The following is a 21,537-nucleotide window of genomic DNA, read 5'->3' as shown; positions in this document are numbered from 1 at the left end:
TCTATATATGGCTGATAATTAATATAGATTGAAACTTCTTTGGCGTTTAAGGACTTGATTTAAGTTGGGTATAAATAATTTATCATTTAATCAATTCTAAACAAGTAACTCCCTAAGCAAAAAACTAAATTCAGATTTAAATATATACCTGTTGACTTATAAGATGGAAATGCATTTTTGATACTGGTTTAATTTACAAAACACAAACTTTTAACGAATAATTGCGGACTTTTTGAATGAATAACACAATAAAACAAAATTTTACGAACTTTATCCAAAGTTTTGGTTAGCATATACACGTATGACACAGATTGTAACAATGTTAAAAAAAATTCACTACTACAGGCATAATACCTAATTCATGACTACATAATTAACTAGCAATGTGATGAATTATTACGGTTGAAATAATTGAGCTAAACCAGTATAGGAATCTTCAGGTTTAGACTTTTGGTTACGTTTCTTTATTTGCAACGGTTCTAAAATGTTCATTTTAGGAATTTCTTTAAACTGTTGGCTGACATGTTGCTCAATTATTCCACTGAGCATCTCTTTCAACGCAGATTTACGCTGTTTTTCACTCGTTTTCTCGAAATTGACAAAGAATTTGTGAACGAGGGCTTGGTCAGCATCTGGGGCAGCTTGAAGCATGATAGAGGTGAATAAAGCGGCGTGTTTGGTGTGTAGGGGTTGAATAAACATTAGCAGCAAGGATAGCAACTGTGATTCACATCCATCATGTTGTCCGTGTCTATGTAGGCCTCGTAGCATGGCTTCAAACACAGCACGTGTGATGTCTGGATTAAAAATATTTTCTTTTACGTTCATCAACATTTTAAGCAAAGGCCACAATATCTGGGCAGCTTTGTAGCAAGACGAAGTATCGTGCCATGCAAGGGCTGCTAACACACAAGGTAACATATTTTCACAAGCAGGAGAAACAGCAAGGACAGCTCCAAGATCTGTAAGCTGTGCGAGGTGGTGACTTCCAAGTGATGTAGATTGTGAATGCTCATCATCCTTTTGGGGAGTTTTATTCACACAGAGATTGATGATCAGTTCAAGATGCTCACGAGTTATGGATCGAAGAAGTTGCTCCTCCAACATCTCCTCTTCCTCTTGCTGCTCCTGCTCCGATGTGTACCCGATCGACCCCCTGCCTCGCTGGATGACGAGTCTCTCAGCTTCCCTCTTCCCATACGCCTCCCATGCAGCTCCCAACCTCTCCAGCATGAACCTACAGTAAGTGAATAGGATGGGGCTGGTGAACTCGTGCACCATGTCAAGCGGGCAACTCTTTAATATTTTGGCAAGGAATTGACGGAGAAGACACTTCAACCTTAGTGTAGGAATATTGACCACATACCCCAGAGCTTTAGTGTTGATGGTGTGTTGTAGGGTGGGAATCTTGTAAAAACTTTCACCAAGCACCACCCCAGTATGGCCAAGCAAAGTAAAGAGACTGTCCAATCCCAATGAGAGGAAGAATTGGATTTTTTCCCAGTGGGCACGAGGTACTTCGTCCTGATGAGGTTTCATTTTATCAACTTCAATAAACACCAGACATCGCTTTTCACCTGATCGTATCGTAAGTGCTTGAGCATTATCAGGGTGAAAGACTTTGCCAACCTCTGGTGACCACATGGATGACATTAGCTGAGTGAGTGTGAACATATGGTCAATGGCAGCTTCTATATGCCCACAACATGGGTTGGTCACTTTGCCATTCCTAATGAAACCACCAGCTTCAAGCTCCTTCTGATTCTCTGGGATTTTACTCCTTGATAAAACGCCAAGGGTCAAAGAAATGTAATAATATAATCCAGCTCTTATCTCAAAGGATTGCTCATTTTCATCTGTAGTACAGAAACCAATGGCTGTAGCAAACTCCATAGGTCCTGCCAATGCTTTGTTAAAGTAATCTGCATGCACAATAGGGGCAGTGGTGGCCATTAAGTTACCAATCAATTTGTTCTGTCTGTCAAAGTTTTTCCACTCAGAACTGAGTACAATCATTCCCTCAAACAAGGAGCACATCTCAAACTGTGAGAGTGACTTCTCCCCTTGTGTGCGCTCCTGTATCCAGTTATTAATATCTTCCATATACTGGATCATTATGTTTGAATATGACTTGGCCATCCTGATAAAAATGGAGCACGCTTGCCGTCGCAAACCTGTCATTTCTGGTTTGCTTTTTAAACCACTTGTCATATCCATAGTTAGAAACGCACGGTCGATAACCTTTTTGCAATACAACGCTGCATTGGTGGAAAGGGACAACATCTTGTACAAACTTGAGCAAATGTTGATCACGGCTTTATGAACCACAATATTCTCACAGTCGATGCCTTGAAGAGTTTCAAACAAAAGCTCACCTGCTGTATACGGCAACAACCCCATCTCCCCCCTCTGCTCAGCTGGCAAAAGCATAGCTGACATCACGCATTCAATGAATGCTGCCAACCCTTCCCATTTCTTCTGCATTTCATGAACATTTTCAAACTTTACCTTCAGTAATCTTCCAGCATATTCAAAACATGCATGAGCAGCAGGCAGAGGAAGTGTGGATGTACAAAACTTCAAGACTTCAATCATATTCCCATTCAAGACCTTGATAATCATATCCAGTTCATCATGATCGTTTATTTCCAATTCCTCGTATTCAACATATTCAGTTTGCTTTATATGCTTGTTGTTTAAATAATCAATCACCAGGTTAATCAGCGCTGGAACCATGGCTTGCAGAGTTTCATCTTTCTTCATTTCTTTAACTCGGAGCAAGTTAACCCACGAGAGGATAACGGATTGCGCAATCACTCGACTCTTATGGCTCGTGAGGAAGAAAAGAACTTGGAAAAAGTTTTGATAATTTTCCAAACTTCGATGAACTCGTATCATCTTTTCATCCTCCAGCCACTGTGTGATGATCATGCTGTTGAACGTCATCATAAGTTTGGTCATGCATCGAAGGAACTGGAATTTCTTTTCAGTTAAACCATCACGCTGCGAGGCGTTTTTTATGGCGACTGCATATTTCTCAACGAAAAAATCGGTCGTCAGAATCAACAATCTCTTCCGTTCACTCGTCCCTTTCCTGTTGGCGATACTCAGCAAGCATTCAGCAGATGGTAGTTGTAGTTCACTGTTGTTTAGAAGTCCAAATATAACTTCAATTAATATTCCATCATTCATGAATATATGGTCCAGTTTCACCCACTCTGCGTACGTGGATATCGTCCTCAACGTTGTCCCAGCTAGATGGATATTCTCGGGTGATGCATCGTCGTATAAAACAGAGATCTGTTTCTTCAAAGCTCCCAACAGGAAAGCGAGAATATTAGGGGCAGATAACCCCAGGGCTTGCCGTAAGTCTCGTCCTCTTGTCCGGTTTGAAACATTTTGCAACAAAGCCACATCTTCTGCGAGGTCAAGCAGCATCTGTTCAATAATTTCCGTCGTTCCAACTTCGGAGTTTTTATTCGCGATGACCACTTCCTCCATCATGTTCGGCCATTGTTGTGGCCACGTGTGTTTTACTATCTCAGTCAACACACCTGCCAAACCAGTCTTGATATAAGTAACTTCATTACCAGGGCAAGTGTTCACCATTTCCAATGTAAGCGACTGCACAGCGTTCTGTTCCGTGCTTTCCATATTCACCCAATGATGACGAACACGGTGTTTTATAAGTTGCAAACCAAAGTAACGAACATGGGCGTCTAAACTACGATGCCCTAATAATTCAAAACCTATTTCGGCGCAGTGTGGATTACTTTTATACGATTCACACAAATTCAAAGCTTCAGTGCGCATACACTGGGTTGCTGAAGGATCAAGTAATGTCTGTAACGCAAGAATAATTTGCTGAGTTTGGTTTTGATCCATGTTTACTTCTTTATCTTCTTAAGTATATCAAGCTGCTGAAGTTCCCACTGTTTGTGGCTGTCCACGAAGCCAAGCTTGCCTTTGTTGAATGAGTTAGGTCCTGCAGATGTTGGTGTGTCTCTGGAAATATATTTTAACAAAATAAAGTTAATTGAGTGTTGTTGTTACAACATAAATAACTAAATAAATATTTTACAAATAAAAAACTTCAAAATCTAATTGAATGTATATGCATAAGCATTTTAAACCAATGAATAAACGTAGTTAATGTACATTGTCTAAATTCATTAATTAAAATCACATATTCATCAAGCCTTGAATCTGTGGTATATTAATGTTACATACCTTGTGTAAATACATTATATTTGTCGTATTTTTAATGGATTTATGTTTACATGCCATTAACATGCTACAGCCTTTCAGGTTTACAAATCCAACCCAGTGGTCACTAATGGGTTGTCAGTCATACAGAAAACACAATCAACAACAAAGTAACATACGCGGTAACTTGTAAGCAAGCACGAGGTGTATGAAACAGAACACTTGCGTTATAATGACAGTCGTTTCCCCTCAACACAAGAACAAATAAGTTACATACAACCAAACCATTGCATTTATCCCAAATACCTTTAGTAGTCTCGCATTCACCTCAAACGTTAACAAAATATTCACCTTCCGATATTTTTCATTCGCATTCGAGCCTCCACTGGCATTTCCTCTGGTTCGCTCTAAGGTGGAATACCAAATACACGTTACACCTCTAACTAATTAATTCCTAGTAATAAGGGTTGTTACTTATTATATAACAATAACTTAACCATATATAAACACAAGCATTGTAACTTAATAAGCTTATATAGGGTGCCCCAGAAAATGTATACACTCGTAACTCCTTATATAACCATAACAGCAACATTTATATTAAAACTGAAAAGTTTCGTAATCAAAATGATATAAAGAAATTTAGAAACCAACCAAGTATCAATAGAGTTTAAATTGATGGCAATTGTGGTCAAAAAATTATGAAAAAATAAGAATCAAATGTTGATGGTATGGTAATTTAAAGAGTGTAACCACTTTTGAGACAGCCTGTATAACAATATACATTGTTATATTATAATTAGTAGTTTATGAACTAATACAACTAATTTTATATCCGACATCAAATAGTTGAAAAATATATAAAGTAAAGTAATAGCAAGAAAAATGCAAGTGAATTTCACACGATGTCGAAACATGAAATAAAGGACTGAACAGATTGGAAAACTAGAATGTTTTAAATGCAGTAATGTAATAGTGATGTTTCAATGGGGATGTGATTTGGTTGAATAACAATACAGCAATCAGCAAGACATGTAAACATGAAGAAGGTCTCTGTATGAAATATACAGACCAAAGCATACGCATATTAAACAGTGATAACCTGGTGGTTAAATTGGTAAACAACAAGATGTAAAACATAAAGTTTACCCAGCTTTAACATAAGTATGTGCGATTATAGAAGGGTGATACAGCATTTGTGGAGGCATAACATTGAATGGCACGGCAAAATAATGTTGTTATAAATTATTCTGTACCCATATTATCGAATACAATAACACTAACATTATGCCATTGTTTGAGTATTCTTATTTCATAATCAATTGTTTTTTTAACTTACAAACAGTTATTACTCCATTATTTTAGAAAGAAAAATAACAATCGACCTTTATATTGTTTTATTTCAAGAAACTTTGTCGGAAAAGTCTATGAAGAGATCGAACTTTAGTTCCTCCGATCCCGGGACACAAACCAAGCTCCTCCTCAGTTGCTCCTCCAACATCCGATAACGATCCGAAGTTAGTGAGGAGGGTGTGAGCATCCGTGGAGTTGATGGCGCGAACGGAGGCGAGGACTTCTATGGATCGAGACGCTCGGTTATCAGATTGCCGAGTTTTTAACGAGTCGGCAGGTTTATGTTCGTATGATTTGAATGTTTGTAGATAAGTCGCTGCTTCTTCATTGCTGAAGGCGAGTAGCAACGTTACGTCGGATACCAAGCATAGTTTGGTCAGCTCTTGCACTGAGTGGGTTGAGTCTTTCACATCTACGAGGCATAACAGGATCCGAAGAGCGAACATTCCTCCACGACGGAGAAGTTTCAACCTTTCATAAATATACTCGGGTTTCAACGCATGGTATCGCAAACTAAGGAACAAACAACAGGTTGAAGGTCCCATTATATAATCCACAGCTAGATTTGCGTCTCCATCAGCGTACCTCCACGTCACGCCATGTATTAACTCCAGGATTGGATTCCCTTTCTGGCAAGGATTAACAATCAATGCGTTTCCACTACCAAGTATGGCCGCTTTGGAACTCTGCAAAACTTTCTTCTCTTTTTCACCGTTTTTATCCAGGAACCCAAAGGCTTCAACTAAGTTGGTTGGGTTTGAACAGCGAGGTTTGTTGTCCTCCACACAACCCCCCTCACCCTCCAACCACGCCCTGCATGTCTCATCATCTGAATCGTCATCCATAATCTCGGGTTAATCTGTAGATTATTTATTAAACTTACATCACTGTCCTCGTTGAAGACCGCCGCAGCTTTCGCAGACTTCGGAACAACTTTAATGTTCGCTGATTCCTTCTCTTCTTTCTGAACACATTGGAAAAAAAGTGGAACAAAGTAAAAATACAAGTCAAGTTTACCTAAAACTAGTAAAGCTTATATATCTCAACAAAATAGAATGAGTCAACCTAGCTTAATCATAAATACAAATAACAAAAGAACGGCCACAAATATTCTAATACCTCACTTATAGGCACTTACTCACAGTCACGAAAAATGTTGTTTTCATGGATACCTACTAAATGAGTAATGGCCAACTCTGGTCTAAATCCCAGAACACATGACGTGCCAGGCCTAGGATATCACCAATATTCAAGAGTCAAATCAGTATTATGGCCTTCATTTCAATTTATCCTTTCAAATCCTATGTTCGCATTTACATAATGACCAACTCTCGCCTAATTACAAAGTCCTAAGCCTAAAAATACCCATAGAACAAATACAACTAAACTAAATCACCAAACCCAACATTAACGACTCACCGATGTCAGTTTGATGGAAATTTCCTTCTTCGTTTTCTGAGGAGTGAGGACAAACTTCCGGGGTTTTGGAAGAGGAGGGAGCTTGCTGAACTTGAGCCCGGGTTTCTTCGTGGCTGGTTCGTCCTTGGTCGGTTCCGATGATCGTTTTGTTGCCACTTTCGGTGAAGTTTCTAGCGCAAAATAACTGGCCCCCTTACGTCTCTATCGTAAATATTCAAGATTTCTATGAAGAAGGTCTTACTCACCACTAGGTGTCTTGTCCATCGCACGAAAAACAACGAAAACAAAGTTTAGTTTAAGTTCCTACCCCCTGTAAAGTATATAAAGGTTTGTAAATAAAATAGAAAATCTAAGAAAACTTGAAACTAATAAACTATGTAACTTGTTTACTGGATGTAGATCTTTAGGATATTTTATTGAGTTATTGCTAATAAAGGAAGAAAAGCAATTGGAAGAAAAAGTAATTAGGAAAACATGTGTGTTATTTAACAGAAACAATAAAATATCTCCTACTTTCAGTGCATTTTGTGCCAAATGTAAAAAAAAACAAATATTAGATTTTGCTGTTCATATTATTTCTTTGCTTAAAACAAATCAAAAAAAATGTTGTAAAAGTAATTTTGAAACATAGTTTTATGAAAAGAATATTAAAGTTTGATCAAGTCATGGCACGCCTGTGGTATTCAGCGGGTGCTATGACGTAATCATTCGTGTTAAACCATGATGTTGCTTCATGTTTTAAGAACTCTAAACAGTCACGAATTGAAGTGATTAAAATCACCAAACTGTTATTACTTAATAAAGATTGTGAGGAAATGGTCGAACGCATGCGGACGAAAAATCTTAAAAAATGTGGACAGCCATATATTTGACTTGCTGTGCGACCAGGATATTTATCTAATATATCCCCAAATTGTGGGCGCTCAAATTTATACAAAAGTTGTGAACCTAACATGACACTAAAGTATTCAGATAAACCAAGCACCATCTCTTTCAACTGAATTGACGATTGTTGTGTAACAATGGATAGATTGTTCCTCGATTCTAGATATTTATTCAAAATATCTTCCACAGTAACCTTAGCAGGGAGATCGTAAAGTTGTTTCTGATGATTAATCAAGTCCCAGTCATCAGCCAACATAACACCCAACTCATGGGGGATATTTAGACTTGTATCAAACATCTCGTGCACAATTTCAATTTCTTCCTTCTCTTCAACAGATTCAACTCGAGCTTTTTTACGTTTTGGTTCCTGGTTGATTTGGTTGTTCGTTACATTTAAGTCGACGCTGGTTCTCCGAACTTCTGGTTTAGTTTCTGGTTCTTTTTCGACTTTTGCTTTTTCTTTGACTGATTTTGAACGTTTTGGTCTTTCTCTGCCATCACTGCTTCCCCTGGTGGTAAAAAGGGGGGAATATTAATTAATAAATTGGATATATAGTTTTGAAATTATTAATGTAAAATAGGTACTTAGTGTACATTCTGTAGCAACACTAAAAGGCAACATGTCAGGGGTTAAAAGTTAAGAAATGATGTAATACAAAGATGGTCCACCTGTACCAAAAAGTAAATGACTCATGTCTGCTTATCCACACACTGCAATATCAGCAACTATACCCCTTTGGCACCAAAATGGCAACAATTCACTTCAAAACATGTCATGTCCATGCAACCAAGTTACATTCAATAATGTGCTTAAATACCTTGACTTTTCTTTACCAAACTGCTTCAATAAATCTTTCTGTTTTTGTAGATTAGTTTCATTATACTTCATAACACGTGACTCCGGCACCCATTCGTCCCAATGTTTATTCCAACCGTTATAGTGGACGAAATACGAAGCTGTTTCGTCATCGCTCGCCTCCAGCTTCAAACATTTTGCTTCGTAGACCAAAGGACCCTGAAAACAAAGTACTTTTTCCCCTTCGCTAAATTTAAATCGTTTATCGAGAGTTTTTCGGTTTACAGCCGACATTGAAACGATAATTTATCTAACAGTTAGGAAACTTTTCAACATGGCTGCGATTTTTCCCACGCATTTATGTGCACGTTGTGCGAAATGTGCGTTTCGGTCCACATGTGCAAACAGACACACGTGATCACAATTTAACACCAATTAATTACTTCTTTTTTCACGAAAAATTGCAATGTTTTTAATTTTATACACCCCATGTTTAAAGCAAGACACGCATCTTATTTTCACATAACATTCCACCTATAACGTTTACGAGTGATTTAAAAACCTTTTAAAAACGTTCTCAATACGTTTTAATCAAAAAATTGAAATAAACAATTGTGATGAACTTCAAATAACTCATATATCCTCATGTAGCGGGGCATTTATAATCGTTATAATCTTACAATGGTAATAAATATTCCAACTGGTCAGTGAACATTATGAACATTACAATATTTGTGTGGTGTATAACAGTGGGCAGTTTGTATTAGCATCATGTAACATAGCAACGACAGTACTAAAGTTTCATGAGAATAAATATGAAATTATCTTAGCATCAAACACAATATGATGTTTCTCATTAAAATTGAAAGACAAATTCAAAAGCATTTTAAGAAAACGAAATTTATTCAAAATAATAATGTTAAGAATAATTAATCTTTGATAAAAACTTTGCGACGTCTAAGTCCTTCAGTGATACAGGTTTCGTCTAAAAAATAAAAACAAATTATATTTCTCATAGAAAAACTACTGATGATGGACCAAGTTACTGTCTGGATACTAAACTCATGGTCAGACAGTAAATAACTTTTATTTTACACAAGACACCACATTATATTTCACACAAATATACCAACCTTGCTCCTTCGCCTTTTATGTGAAGATTTTTTAATTTTTGAAGTGTTTGAAGCACCGCTTGATTGGTCGGTTTGATCATGTGACAATTCGCTTGATTGGCTGGTTTGGTCATGTGACTTGACAGAAATCTTCTAAAAATATGTTTGGTTTAGGTTCAATTTAAACCTAAAAAAATGTTAATTTAATTAAAGATATTTTTGCAAGCCATTGTCCCAACACCAGTCCCAACACTCTGACTGCTTGTTTACTTTGTTCACGCGTACAGCATTTAATGTGTTATTTCCAGAAACTTACTTTCGAGGATGTTTTTGTTTCATCTTCCTTCATTTTCACTTCAGGGAAAACCCCACAACTGCTCCTAGAGTCGCCGGAATCGAGTTGGTTTGTTCGTCGTATAATAGGGGATGGAGTTCGCATGTGGAGGGGTGACGTCCCGAGTTTAGATGGGGTGATAGGGATCGTTATTAGATTGATCCTCCTCTTCTTGTGATGGTGGGTCGCCATGGATACCTCGGAGCTACACGGACTTCCACAGGAGGGAGATAAAGATGAAGTGTCTTTATTATTCGGATATTTTATTTCCTCATTAAAGGAATTAGTTTTTGAGAGATTTTTTCGGACGCGATTTTTATCAGGCGTTTTAAACACGACCTCTTCTACTGGTTGTGTGTGGTTAAGTCTTGCGGCTAAACCTGGGGAGCTTTGAACTTGACCTCCATGTACCAGGTTCAAAGCCTGGGTAAGCTCACTGTCGGACATGTTTAAAAGTTTGTCAATCTTTGACATCTTTCTTTTCTTCTTCTTCCTCGTTGCAACATCCGGATCTCTCTTCCTTTTCTTACCGACCCCAACCCTCCCATTCTCCACATCAACTTCCTCTTTCTTCCTTTCATCCTCCACAGGATTGGAGGACTCTTCCCCTCCCAGTGATGGAGGGGCGGGAAGAATAACTTCATCCTCAGATGTTCCTTCCACAATGTGGAGTTCATCTGACGACACGCTCCTCTCAAAATCTTCTTCATCTTTTATAAAGTTAATGTTAGGAGGACTCAATGCATCGGTATTAGTGGCATGCCTATCAGTTGCTATATGTGTTGGTAGATTGCTATCTATTGCATAGCCATCAATCATGGGGTAGTGCCCACCATTACGTGACCGATCCCCTTCACCATCTATCGAAGTTTCATGTTTCAACGTAGTGTCCGAACATTCCTCTTCATGATCCACAGCCAAGCAATCCTCATCCACACTTGGCAGATCCAAGATACTTTCACAAGACGCATCTTCATCAGTGTTAACAATAACTTTCTTAAAAAGTTTCTTTTTTAAAACCCTCTTCCTCTTTTTCTTCTTTTTTTTCCCACCCCGCCCTATGTTTTCTTCAGGATATTTCTTCATGAACCTTCTTTTCATTGCATCCCAGTTCTTCGTAGTCATCTGCATCGCTCTCTGCTCATCGTAACGATCAACATTCATCATCACTTCTTTCATAACCCTGCTACAAAGTTTCCTCCCAAGATTATAAAATAAATTACGAGGATCTGTCTCCTCTTTTTCCTGTAACTTGACTCTCAAACTTTTCTTCTGTTTATATTTGTCACTTACACCATTATGAATACTTGGTGTTTCAACCACCCCTCCCAATGAGTTACACGGAGGTTGTGGGGAGAATAATTGAACTAATGAAGGAGTTGAAGTCAACCAACGTTTCTTATCATCAGGTTCAAAACTTCTTGCTTTGTTTAAAGCAGGATCTTTCCCAACATTGTCAATTCGATTTTCAGGATGATTTTGTAAATCCTGAGAACAAACTTCTGTTTCTGACTCGGATAATTCAACTTTCATGCAATCTTCGAGTTGAACCGAGCAGATCCTTTCCTTAAATGAGTTGTTGGAATCTCTGACGGCCTTCCTATCATCTTCAGGAGTCTTCCCAGCATCTTTAGAAGATCCAGGAGTCTTCCCAACATCTTTAGATGTTCCAGGAGTCTTCCCAACATCTTTAGATGTTCCAGGAGTCTTCCCAACATCTTTAGAAGATCCAGGAGTCTTCCCAACATCTTTAGATGTTCCAGAAGTCTTCCCAGCATCTTTAGAAGATCCAGGAATCTTCCCAACATCTTTAGATGTTTCAGGAGTCTTCCCAACATCTTTAGAAGATCCAGGAGTCTTCCCAACATCTTTAGAAGATCCAGGAGTCTTCCCAACATCTTTAGAAGACCCCGGAGTCTTCCAAACACCTCCAGAGGATCCAGTATTCATCTCAACAGACCTGGAAGAGATTTTCACCGGAATTCCAGAAGATCCCAGGACAAAAGGAAGAAGTAAGGGAGAACCAGCGCTGTTTATTTCTTCGGGTCTAAACAACAAATAAAAATAATGAATTAAAACATAGACAGTATATTACCCCAACACCCATAGATTTAAACCAGAGTTGGCCTGTTACCCCAACATTGTAAATTCACATTTTAAAACTAAATAAAAACTTACTTAATGTGTGGTTGTGCTGGGTCGTTTGTACTTGGAGAAGGTTCTGTGAAACATAAATGTAAACATTTACATTATAAATACAGATATCAAGATGGCAGCTACGGAGTATAGACTCATTATACTATAGCAGATGTTTCACCAATGATAAATTATTCATCCAAACTTACTTTGAACTTGGTAGAAAGCTGAAGAATTGCTTGGATTGAAAGTTGCAGCAAGAGACCTGGAAAATATATTTACTTAATGTAAGATACAAATACAGGTGATTAGGATTCTGTTTTTTATTATTATGACTAACAGATTGTATATTATTTTGAGGTAAATAAAAGTATTAGTACCATTCTATTGATCTACATTATAACATTCACCTGACGTGATTCTTTGACGGGGTGTGGACCGGAGTTGATTCGCCTAAAATAAAAAAAATAGACAAATTAAAAATGAGTTTTGAATATTATATATTTATTGTGCAGTCTTATGTAAAGCAGTTTGAACAGTTGTAACACATTGTGCATTTTACACTATATATACCAACATATAACGAAAATATATATATGAAGCAACACAAATTTTGCGCATATAATATATACATCAAAGTAATATGCATTCAACAAATTCAACATCTCTAAGAAGTAGCAAACATCATACATGCTAGCATCAGTAGCATGTATATTACAGTGTGTACACTAACATGTTATAAATCCAACATACAGTTATGAAGTATCAAAAACATCCAACTTACCAGATGCAGGCTTCGGAAGTAATTTTCTGCAAAACAAAAATAAATAAATTCTTAACTTTAAGTAGACTGTGGAATTGCCACTAAAAGTTAGTATACGACTACTTTCGAAAAAACCTAATAATATTTAAATACATGCCTGTATTTGTTTTTGTATTGAGGTCTCACTGTAACATTTGGTAAAACTTGAATTACGGGTTCGATTTTGTCCGAAGTTTTATTCAACCATTCCTTCAATGTATCCGTAGCCTTGCTTGGCGCGTCACAATATTCCTTCGTTTGCGTTTCATCCAAGAATAAAAACAAACCATCGTTAGCGGAAATTGTTGTAAAACTTTCCGTTGCTGGCGTTGATGTGTTTGTTGTTTGATTCACCTCCTTCATTACCTGCGTGACCGATGTTTCGTTCAACAAACTTGTCAAGTCATCCCCGCTAACAACTTGCTGACAAATGTTTTTATAAAAAGTATCCTCGTTGTCAACCGTCGGGATCTCGTCGCCCAAAGTAGTTTGGTGGTACAGTTTCACCTCACTGTTAATAATTGGGGAGCTGGGCTCTTTTTGCACGGCATCTGTATTTTCTATTTCATTAAAACTTATTCCATTACTTTGCCCATGTTTTACAACTTGTTGAGTTTCACTTTGCAATATTGAAGACATAGAAACAGTGGAGATATCTTCAGGAAGTTTATGTTCATGAACAATAGGGGCATGTTGTGATCGTGGAACCTTACTTGGGCTTTCAATGGCGCGCAAACCGTATCTTAAAGTTAACTTGCGCGGACTGCACTGTTGTGTGGTGGTAGCTTCTATTGACTTGGTGCTTTGTAGACTAACAGCAGTCAATACATCCACACCATCATCATTATCCTCACATAACATATCCATCATAGAACTAACTTTGGAATCTCCTCCATCACAACCATCAACCTCCAGATGGGCTGATGCTTTGAAGATGTTGCGATCACACAACTTCCTCTCACGTGATCCACTCTTCCTCTGCATCTCTGATTCCTGCATCCGGACACTACTCCCATCTTTCTTCCTCCCAGATCTGCTCCTCGTGTTTTTAGCGGGACTATCCTCTAAATTGTTGCTCCTGGACCTAATCGGAGTCTTTTGGTCAAATAGTCCTCCAGTATTGGATTTAAGAGAAAGAGGACTCTTTGCAACATCCAGTTTAAGAGGACTCTTCGGAACATCCAGTTTAAGAGGACTCTTTGCAACATCCAGTTTAAGAGGACTCTTTTCAACATTCTGATTAAGAGGACTCTTCGCAACATCTGGTTTAAGAGGACTCTTTGCAACATCCTGTTTAAGAGGACTCTTCCCAACATCCAGTTTCAGAGGACTCTTTTCAACATTCTGATTAAGAGGACTCTTCGCAACATCTGGTTTAAGAGGACTCTTCGCAACATCCAGTTTATGAGGACTCTTCGCAACATCCTGTTTAAAAGGACTCTTCGCAACATCCTGTTTAAGAGGACTCTTTGCAACATCCAGTTTATGAGGACTCTTCGCAACATTCTGTTTAAGAGGACTCTTCGCAACATCCAGTTTATGAGGACTCTTCGCAACATCCTGTTTAAAAGGACTCTTCGCAACATCCTGTTTAAGAGGACTCTTTGCAACATCCTGTTTAAGAGGACTCTTCGCAACATCCTGTTTAAGAGGACTCTTTGCAACATCCAGTTTATGAGGACTCTTCGCAACATCCTGTTTAAAAGGACTCTTCCCACCATCCTGTTTCAGAGGACTCTTCGCAACATTCTGATTAAGAGGACTCTTCCCACCATCCTGTTTCAGAGGACTCTTCGCAACATTCTGATTAAGAGGACTCTTCGTAACATCCTGTTTAAGAGGACTCTTTGCAACATCCAGTTTATGAGGACTCTTCGCAACATCCTGTTTAAGAGGACTCTTTGCAACATCCTGTTTAAAAGGACTCTTTACAACATCCTGTTTAAGAGGACTCTTTTCAACATTCTGATTAAGAGGACTCTTTGCAACATCCTGTTTAAGAGGACTCTTTTCAACATCCAGTTTAAGAGGACTCTTCCCAACATTCTGAATAAGAGGACTCTTTCCAACATCCTGTTTATGAGGACTCTTCCCAACATCCAGTTTATGAGGACTCTCCCTAAGATCCTCTGCACTCAGCCCTAACTCATCTTTTTTTTCAGTCAATAAAGTCCCAGAAGATGTTTCAACATTCATGCTATTATTATATACAGAGATGACATCATCACTTCTAGCTCCGACATCATCACTTTCTTCCATGACATCATCATTACCAGCTGTGACATCATCAATTTCTTTTGTGACATCATCAATTTCTTTTGTGGCATCATCATTTTCTCCTGTGACATCATCATTTTCTTCTATGACATCATCACTTTCTTCCATGACATCATCATTACCAGCTGTAACATCATCACTTTCTTTAGTGACATCATCATTTTCTTCTGTGACATCATCATTTTCTTCTATGACATCATCACTTCCTGCTGTGACCTCATTACTTCCAGCTGTGACATCATCATTTGCTTCTGTGACATCATCATTTGCTTCTGTGACATCATCATTTTTATCTGTGACATCATCATTACCAGCTGTGACATCATCATTTGATTCTGTGACATCATCATTTTCATCTGTGACATCATCACTCTGCGATGTCTTCATTACATCATCAGCAGTTTTAACGCTTTCTCCAAAACAATCACTACCGATTATTTTGTTCTCTGATGTCATAAGGTCATTTATGACATTTTTCCCATTTGATGATGATGTCATAGTACGTTTAGTGACATCACTACCCATCCCACCCACAGTGTTCCCAGTTTCACTCCCCTTATCCACCAGTTCGCCGCCATCTTTGGTCCCAGTATCAAGTGTGACATCCATGTTTGTTAGCTCCACTATTCCACCATGTGTTCTTGGTTGATTGTTACCTGGTGTGTGTTCAACAACACTGGTTGTTAATAAATCAACAGTATCTGTTGTTTCAACATAAGTTGAATTTGTTGAATCCATATTTTCAACAACCCCTGCTGTTGTTTGTTGGTTTACGTTAATTGTTGTTTCCTCCGCGTTACTTCCACTCCCGAAGTTCAACGGGGTTAATCTCGACTCTGAAAATGAAATATAAAGTAATTTCCACCAAAATAATGCGTAATAATATTCCAGTTGGCCCATTACCCCAACATTGTATATGCACATTCTATTCTATATGGGTGAGGTCCTACAGTGAGGCATGCCATGGGACCTGGGGTTTAGGCCAGAGTTGGCCCATTATCCCAACATTGTATATGCACATTCTATTCTATATGGGTGAGGTTCTACAGTGAGGCATGCCATGGGACCCAGGATTTAGGCCAGAGTTGGCCCATTATCCCAACATTGTATATGCACATTCTATTAAATATGGGTGAGGTTCTACAGTGAGGCACGCCATGGGACCTGGGATTTAGACCAAAGTTTACCCATTACCTCAACATTGTATATGCACATTCTATTAAATATGGGTGAGGTTCTACAGTGAGGCACGCCATGGGACCTGGGATTTAGACCAAAGTTTACCCATTACCTCAACATTGTATATGCACATTCTATTAAATATGGGTGAGGTTCTACAGTGAGGCATGCCATGGGACCCAGGATTTAGGCCAGAGTTGGCCCATTATCCCAACATTGTATATGCACAATCTATTCTATATGAGTGAGGTCCTACAGTGAGGCATTTCATGAGACCTGGGATTTAGGCCAGAGTTGTCCATGACACCCAAATATACAATATTAGATTACTTTTAACGTGTTATCCTACAACTACACCATGTATGCTCTGTATCATATTCCAAGTTATATTAAAATTTTACAGACCACTTCTATGACATAGGCTAAAAACATTATGATGTCATAATCACCTGATTGTTGTGTCATACCCAACATTTGTTCAAGTTCATCTCCCAGTTCTAAATCATCTATAGAGATACAATAAATTCATTAGAACAATATTTTTCAACTTTATGGTTCTTGGCCCTTACAGAGACACTTAACACCTGTGGCCCCCTGCTACATAAATAAAATATCCTGCATTTGTATTCAAATTTGTTATTTTATTCACCAGTTTGTAGCTTAACATGCAAAACAAGGCTATGAGCAGAGGTCTGTTTATTGCCCATAACAAACCCAAATCAGCAAGAAACTCTTCTTACTAATTGGGGAACGACACATAACAACATTAGCTTTATGGGGGTTGGAGTAATGGGCCAACTCTAACCTAAATCGCAGGTCCTTGACAAGGACCTCACCTCCATAGAATAAAATTAATATTGCAGAAAACGATCTGACCTCTTATAAAACCACAGCCTATTCAACCAGCATTCCCCCCTGTTGTTAAAATATGAATATTATGATAACAATAAACGAATACAAACCAGTGAATAACAAGGACTCAAGTGACATTTGCGCGATTAAATCTTGATTGGAACGCGTTTTATCCTGTGAACAAAATACTCATTATAATAAAGAATATGTTAAAATCTTGAATATCAAGGTTACAATTATCGAGTATAGACTCATTATAGCAGATGTTTCACCAAGTCTACTCAGTATTTTACAAGCACTGATGATGCCAACAGTTTTTGGTTATACAAAAATCCTAATTATGAATATCCAAGTAAAATTACAGTTTTTGTATGTTGTATACTACCGTACAATATATATTATCAATATGTAAAAGTACAACTCTAACATCACACTTACAGCGTCAATGGTAAAATCGGAGGTTTGAGGTTGTGTTTGTCTGTAACATAAATATCTTTATATATTTATGGAGTAATAACTGTGTATTACAAGGTAGATGCTACTGTGTATTGGGTCAATTCATAAGGTGATGGGGGCGGATTCAGGGGGGTTTAAGGGACATCCCTTTTTAGTGAAAAAATAAGCATGCACCATCCATGTTTCAAACTATTGTTGAGAATACAATTTGTAAATTCATACATCTTTTGTACCCCATTCATATCCCATTACACCAGATATACGCCCTATAATTAACTACCGTTATATGCGAAATCAAACTTATTTGTAATGTTTAATGATTAATGCAATGCAGAAAATCCATAGTTGGCCTGCCCACCCTGCCACCCCAGGTTTGGTGCCTATTGTTATAACTTACTCAGTTTGTGCACATTTCTTCATATTGTTGAGTATTGTTGCCCCAACAACTGCCATAGTTTGTGAGTTGTCTGTTATGTTATGAAGTAGCTTGGCACTTTGCTGAAGAAAGAAACAAAGTTAATATTCTATTTTAAGTGGGTGAGGTATGACAGTTAGGCATGTCATGGGACCTCACCCATATAGAATCGTTCATCCATTTTGCCAGGATTTCAATTCTTGGTAAACATGATTTGCCTTGTAGCAACAACAGCAGAATATTGGAAACATAAACTTTAAATCTAACCGAATACCTCTTCCTGATTGGTTGATTGGTCACGGTCCCTTCTCTCAGAATCAGTCAACCGTTTCGGCTTTTTTTGAGTCTTTCGTCGTCTGTTTTGGTCTGTGATGTCACAAAGTGGTTTATGACGGATAATATTACATATGGTGAAAACATTGGCGACAAACTTTATAAAACACAGGGGAGGCAGGGATAGTTAGACACACAATCCTGTGAAACAAAATCTAATTATTGGTAGTAATGTTTACTGATTAATGCAGTATAGAAATTTCCAGGGTTAGCCTGTCCACCCTGCCACCCCAGTTTTGGTGCCTATGGGTAGAGAATCCTTGCTTATTCAACTAATTGTGATTATTTTCCCACAAATTATGATTGGTGACTTGTATTCAATACTAACAAACATTTAAGTTATTTTATTGATGTAACTGACCATTGTTTGTTGGCTGTTGTTGTGGTTCATCTGGTTTAGGGGTGGTTGGTCTTTTCTTACTGGTGGCTACAAATAATTTAAAGTGTCAACAAAACAATAACCTTGAATTGGTTGCACCACTTTTCACAGGTGTTTATATAAGTTAAGTTGTATTTGACCGACACTTCAGTATTTTGTATAGTTGGTAATATATAGGTTAAGTTTTGAATAAATAAACAACAAACAGCACGAACCAAATAAATTCCTTTTCCTCACAGGTCGAACACTGTATTCATCAGGACTACATTGTACAATGTTGGTGGATCCTGGGTTAAAATAAACAAAATTAATCAGTTTTATATGTTTGTATCCATACTAAGTTGAATATAAAAATACACTTTACACCATTTACACTGATGCTTGGTTACTGCCACATATATTAAAGCAAGGTTCAACAATAATTGGCAAATCCCAACTTTCCATACACTACAACAACAGGTTTTAATTTTTCTGCCCCACGGTTTAAAACAGTTGCCGGTTCTGGCCTTAATGTTAACACATATGATGTCTTGTCATATAATAGACGTAACGTCGCCCTTTAAAATCATAAACAATTGCCAGAAGATTTCTTTCACACTTATAATACACCTGGCAGCAACAACATATATTTAATAATCCAAACGTAACCAACTTCTTTGATTTCCTTTGTTTCCCTCCTTGCCCACCAAGCAAGCCAATTGGTAAACCCTAGATAAACAATCAGGTTTATTTAACATATAAACCTAAGTGTGTAATTTGTAAAATCTGGGTATTTTATCAAACATAGGGAACCTCATTGAATAATGTGGTGAATGCAATATACTTTGGCTCTGTTTGTTTATATAGACACCTAACAGCAGGGTAAAAATATGCTATCCTTAAAACTGGGGTACTAAATACATAATATAACCCCTGTTTCAAAAGTTAAGGTATAATGACATCCCAGCCACCCCTAACTCTACGCCTATGGCTAAGGTGACTCCCAAATCTCCCTAATGCTATAACGTTGGTTAACCTAAACACAAACTCACTTAAACGAAGACACAGCTTTTTCTAATTGATCCCACATCTTCGTTAAATGTTTTTCTTCACTTGTTCTCCCACGTTTCGACTTGAAACAATCTCTTTCACATTCTTTCATCGCATGATAATCATCAAGGATTGTTGAAAGTGACTTCCCACCAATGGTTAGTATAGAGAGGCAACTCGATGAAATACCTATGTGTGTATAACAATGGTGTTCTTATTTATACTCATGCTTATATCAACGCTTATTTTTTTTCATGGGAAGACAACTCAGTGTGTTATAACACTGGTGGCTTAGTGAATGGATGTAGCTTGATTATCCTCGCATGGCGGGGCAACGACAGTTTCATTATAACATGGGTGTTCTGTTTTATACACCTCGTGTCCACGGGTTACCACGTATGTAACTTTGTAGGTGAATGAATGTAACTTATTTATCCTCACATGACAGGCCAAATGACAAAATATGAAATGACCAAACCTTCTGTGATATAAGGAGCAACTTCAGTGAGGTGCGAACTTTCATGAAGGAATGAATTGAAAGTTTGTGAACAATTCTCCTCAGCCAAGTAACCTGGATGGAAAAGATCTTTATTTTATCAAAAGATATCTACAATATACAAACACTGATGATACCAAACAGTTTCGAATCTTATATTTAAATGCGGTTTTAAAATTAAACTCACATATTGTCATTAAGCAGAAAAATGTCTTTTATAATTTTGGCTAACCACATATTACATTTTATTTATATTACACATTGATTGTGTATTAAAACACGGCTTTACTAAACGTAGCAAGATATTTAAGTATTTTAGAATACGATATCAAAGCCATATAAACATAGAAAATCGAAGATACGGTAACTACGGTTAAACAATATTCAATCGCATTAAAATTAAAACTAAATTACCTAAAACGAGTCGGGCAACATCACTGTTGAGAAGCATTCTCTGCAATCTTATGCTCAATAATTCTAACTCAATTAATTAATTAATAAATTGTAACAATATTTTTCGCGAACGTCGCTTCTTCGCGTTTGTTGTCCTCGTCACACCCGAGTGATTCCATACTTTCTTTTTCCCGCCACCAGATTTGTCGAAACAACTTTTACCGAAACAGATTTTGTAAAATCATTTTTTTTCGAATCAAATTTTTGAACCACCAATAACAGACAACCTACCTGTTATCATTTCTATTTTTATCCGGCAAAATTTAAAAATTATCCGGCAAATTTGAAAACCCATTTTATTGTCTAAATTTTATAACTTTTAAATATACATATTCACATTGAAAAAGCAATTACCGTAAGAAAACTCGAAAATACTTCTACTGTAGTTTAGAAACTAGAAAAGATCTAAGTTGAAGGACACTTTTTCTTATGGGAAATTCAATGCATTATCTCGGCATTATACTTTTTAATAAACTGTTTTATGAAAGTTTGGTCGTACATTAAGTTTGGTCCACCTTTAGACAACATTTGAGGATCTCTATCAACAAACAAATTTTGATTTTTCATTGGTATTACCATTTACAATGCTGCTGCCAGTACGCCGCTGATAACTGTAGTATTTTAA

At 37.5% G+C, this 21,537-nt stretch overlaps 4 protein-coding genes across 5 annotated transcripts; all 4 read right to left on the bottom strand.

Annotated features, from left to right (window-relative positions):
• Window positions 1-170: 170 nt before the first annotated feature.
• LOC149727399 (exportin-5-like) lies at window positions 171-6,523 on the bottom strand. The gene is made up of 3 exons (XM_089889594.1): window positions 6,443-6,523; window positions 4,558-4,613; window positions 171-4,005 (listed from the first exon to the last, which is right to left on the bottom strand). Exon 3 carries the CDS (start codon window positions 3,883-3,885, stop codon window positions 397-399), a length of 3,489 nt encoding a protein of 1,162 aa, XP_089745720.1. The 5' UTR covers window positions 3,886-4,005; window positions 4,558-4,613; window positions 6,443-6,523; the 3' UTR covers window positions 171-396.
• Window positions 4,662-6,444, bottom strand: LOC149727400 (DNA excision repair protein ERCC-1-like). Its single transcript, XM_089889677.1, has one exon. The coding sequence runs from the start codon at window positions 6,402-6,404 to the stop codon at window positions 5,604-5,606; it is 801 nt and encodes a 266-aa protein (XP_089745803.1). The 5' UTR covers window positions 6,405-6,444; the 3' UTR covers window positions 4,662-5,603.
• A 765-nt stretch (window positions 6,524-7,288) lies between the features above and the next one.
• On the bottom strand, window positions 7,289-9,056 carry LOC149727398 (mortality factor 4-like protein 1). The gene is made up of 2 exons (XM_089889665.1): window positions 8,682-9,056; window positions 7,289-8,372 (listed from the first exon to the last, which is right to left on the bottom strand). The coding sequence occupies exons 1-2, from the start codon at window positions 8,951-8,953 to the stop codon at window positions 7,637-7,639; spliced, it is 1,008 nt and encodes a 335-aa protein (XP_089745791.1). The 5' UTR covers window positions 8,954-9,056; the 3' UTR covers window positions 7,289-7,636.
• A 334-nt stretch (window positions 9,057-9,390) lies between these two features.
• LOC149727397 (uncharacterized) lies at window positions 9,391-21,474 on the bottom strand. Of its 2 annotated transcripts, none has more exons than XM_089889580.1 (19): window positions 20,874-21,474; window positions 20,442-20,534; window positions 19,966-20,152; window positions 19,587-19,642; window positions 19,150-19,221; window positions 18,917-18,982; window positions 18,497-18,588; window positions 18,205-18,305; window positions 17,790-17,829; window positions 17,462-17,525; window positions 16,949-17,005; window positions 13,162-16,156; window positions 13,026-13,051; window positions 12,652-12,694; window positions 12,451-12,506; window positions 12,284-12,326; window positions 10,088-12,152; window positions 9,793-9,924; window positions 9,391-9,644 (listed from the first exon to the last, which is right to left on the bottom strand). In XM_089889580.1, the coding sequence occupies exons 1-19, from the start codon at window positions 20,908-20,910 to the stop codon at window positions 9,579-9,581; spliced, it is 6,291 nt and encodes a 2,096-aa protein (XP_089745706.1). In that variant the 5' UTR covers window positions 20,911-21,474; the 3' UTR covers window positions 9,391-9,578. The 2 variants fall into 2 exon arrangements, with proteins under 2 accessions (XP_089745706.1, XP_089745707.1); XM_089889581.1 differs by having other exon boundaries at window positions 9,793-9,921.
• Window positions 21,475-21,537: the final 63 nt, after the last annotated feature.

The sequence above is a fragment of the Ciona robusta genome, chromosome 12 (assembly GCF_009617815.1).
Source record: "Ciona robusta chromosome 12, ASM961781v2".
In the NCBI taxonomy this organism is placed as follows: domain Eukaryota; kingdom Metazoa; phylum Chordata; class Ascidiacea; order Phlebobranchia; family Cionidae; genus Ciona; species Ciona robusta.
Note: the sequence above shows the minus strand (reverse complement) of the source record. Positions and strands in the feature narration are given on the sequence as shown.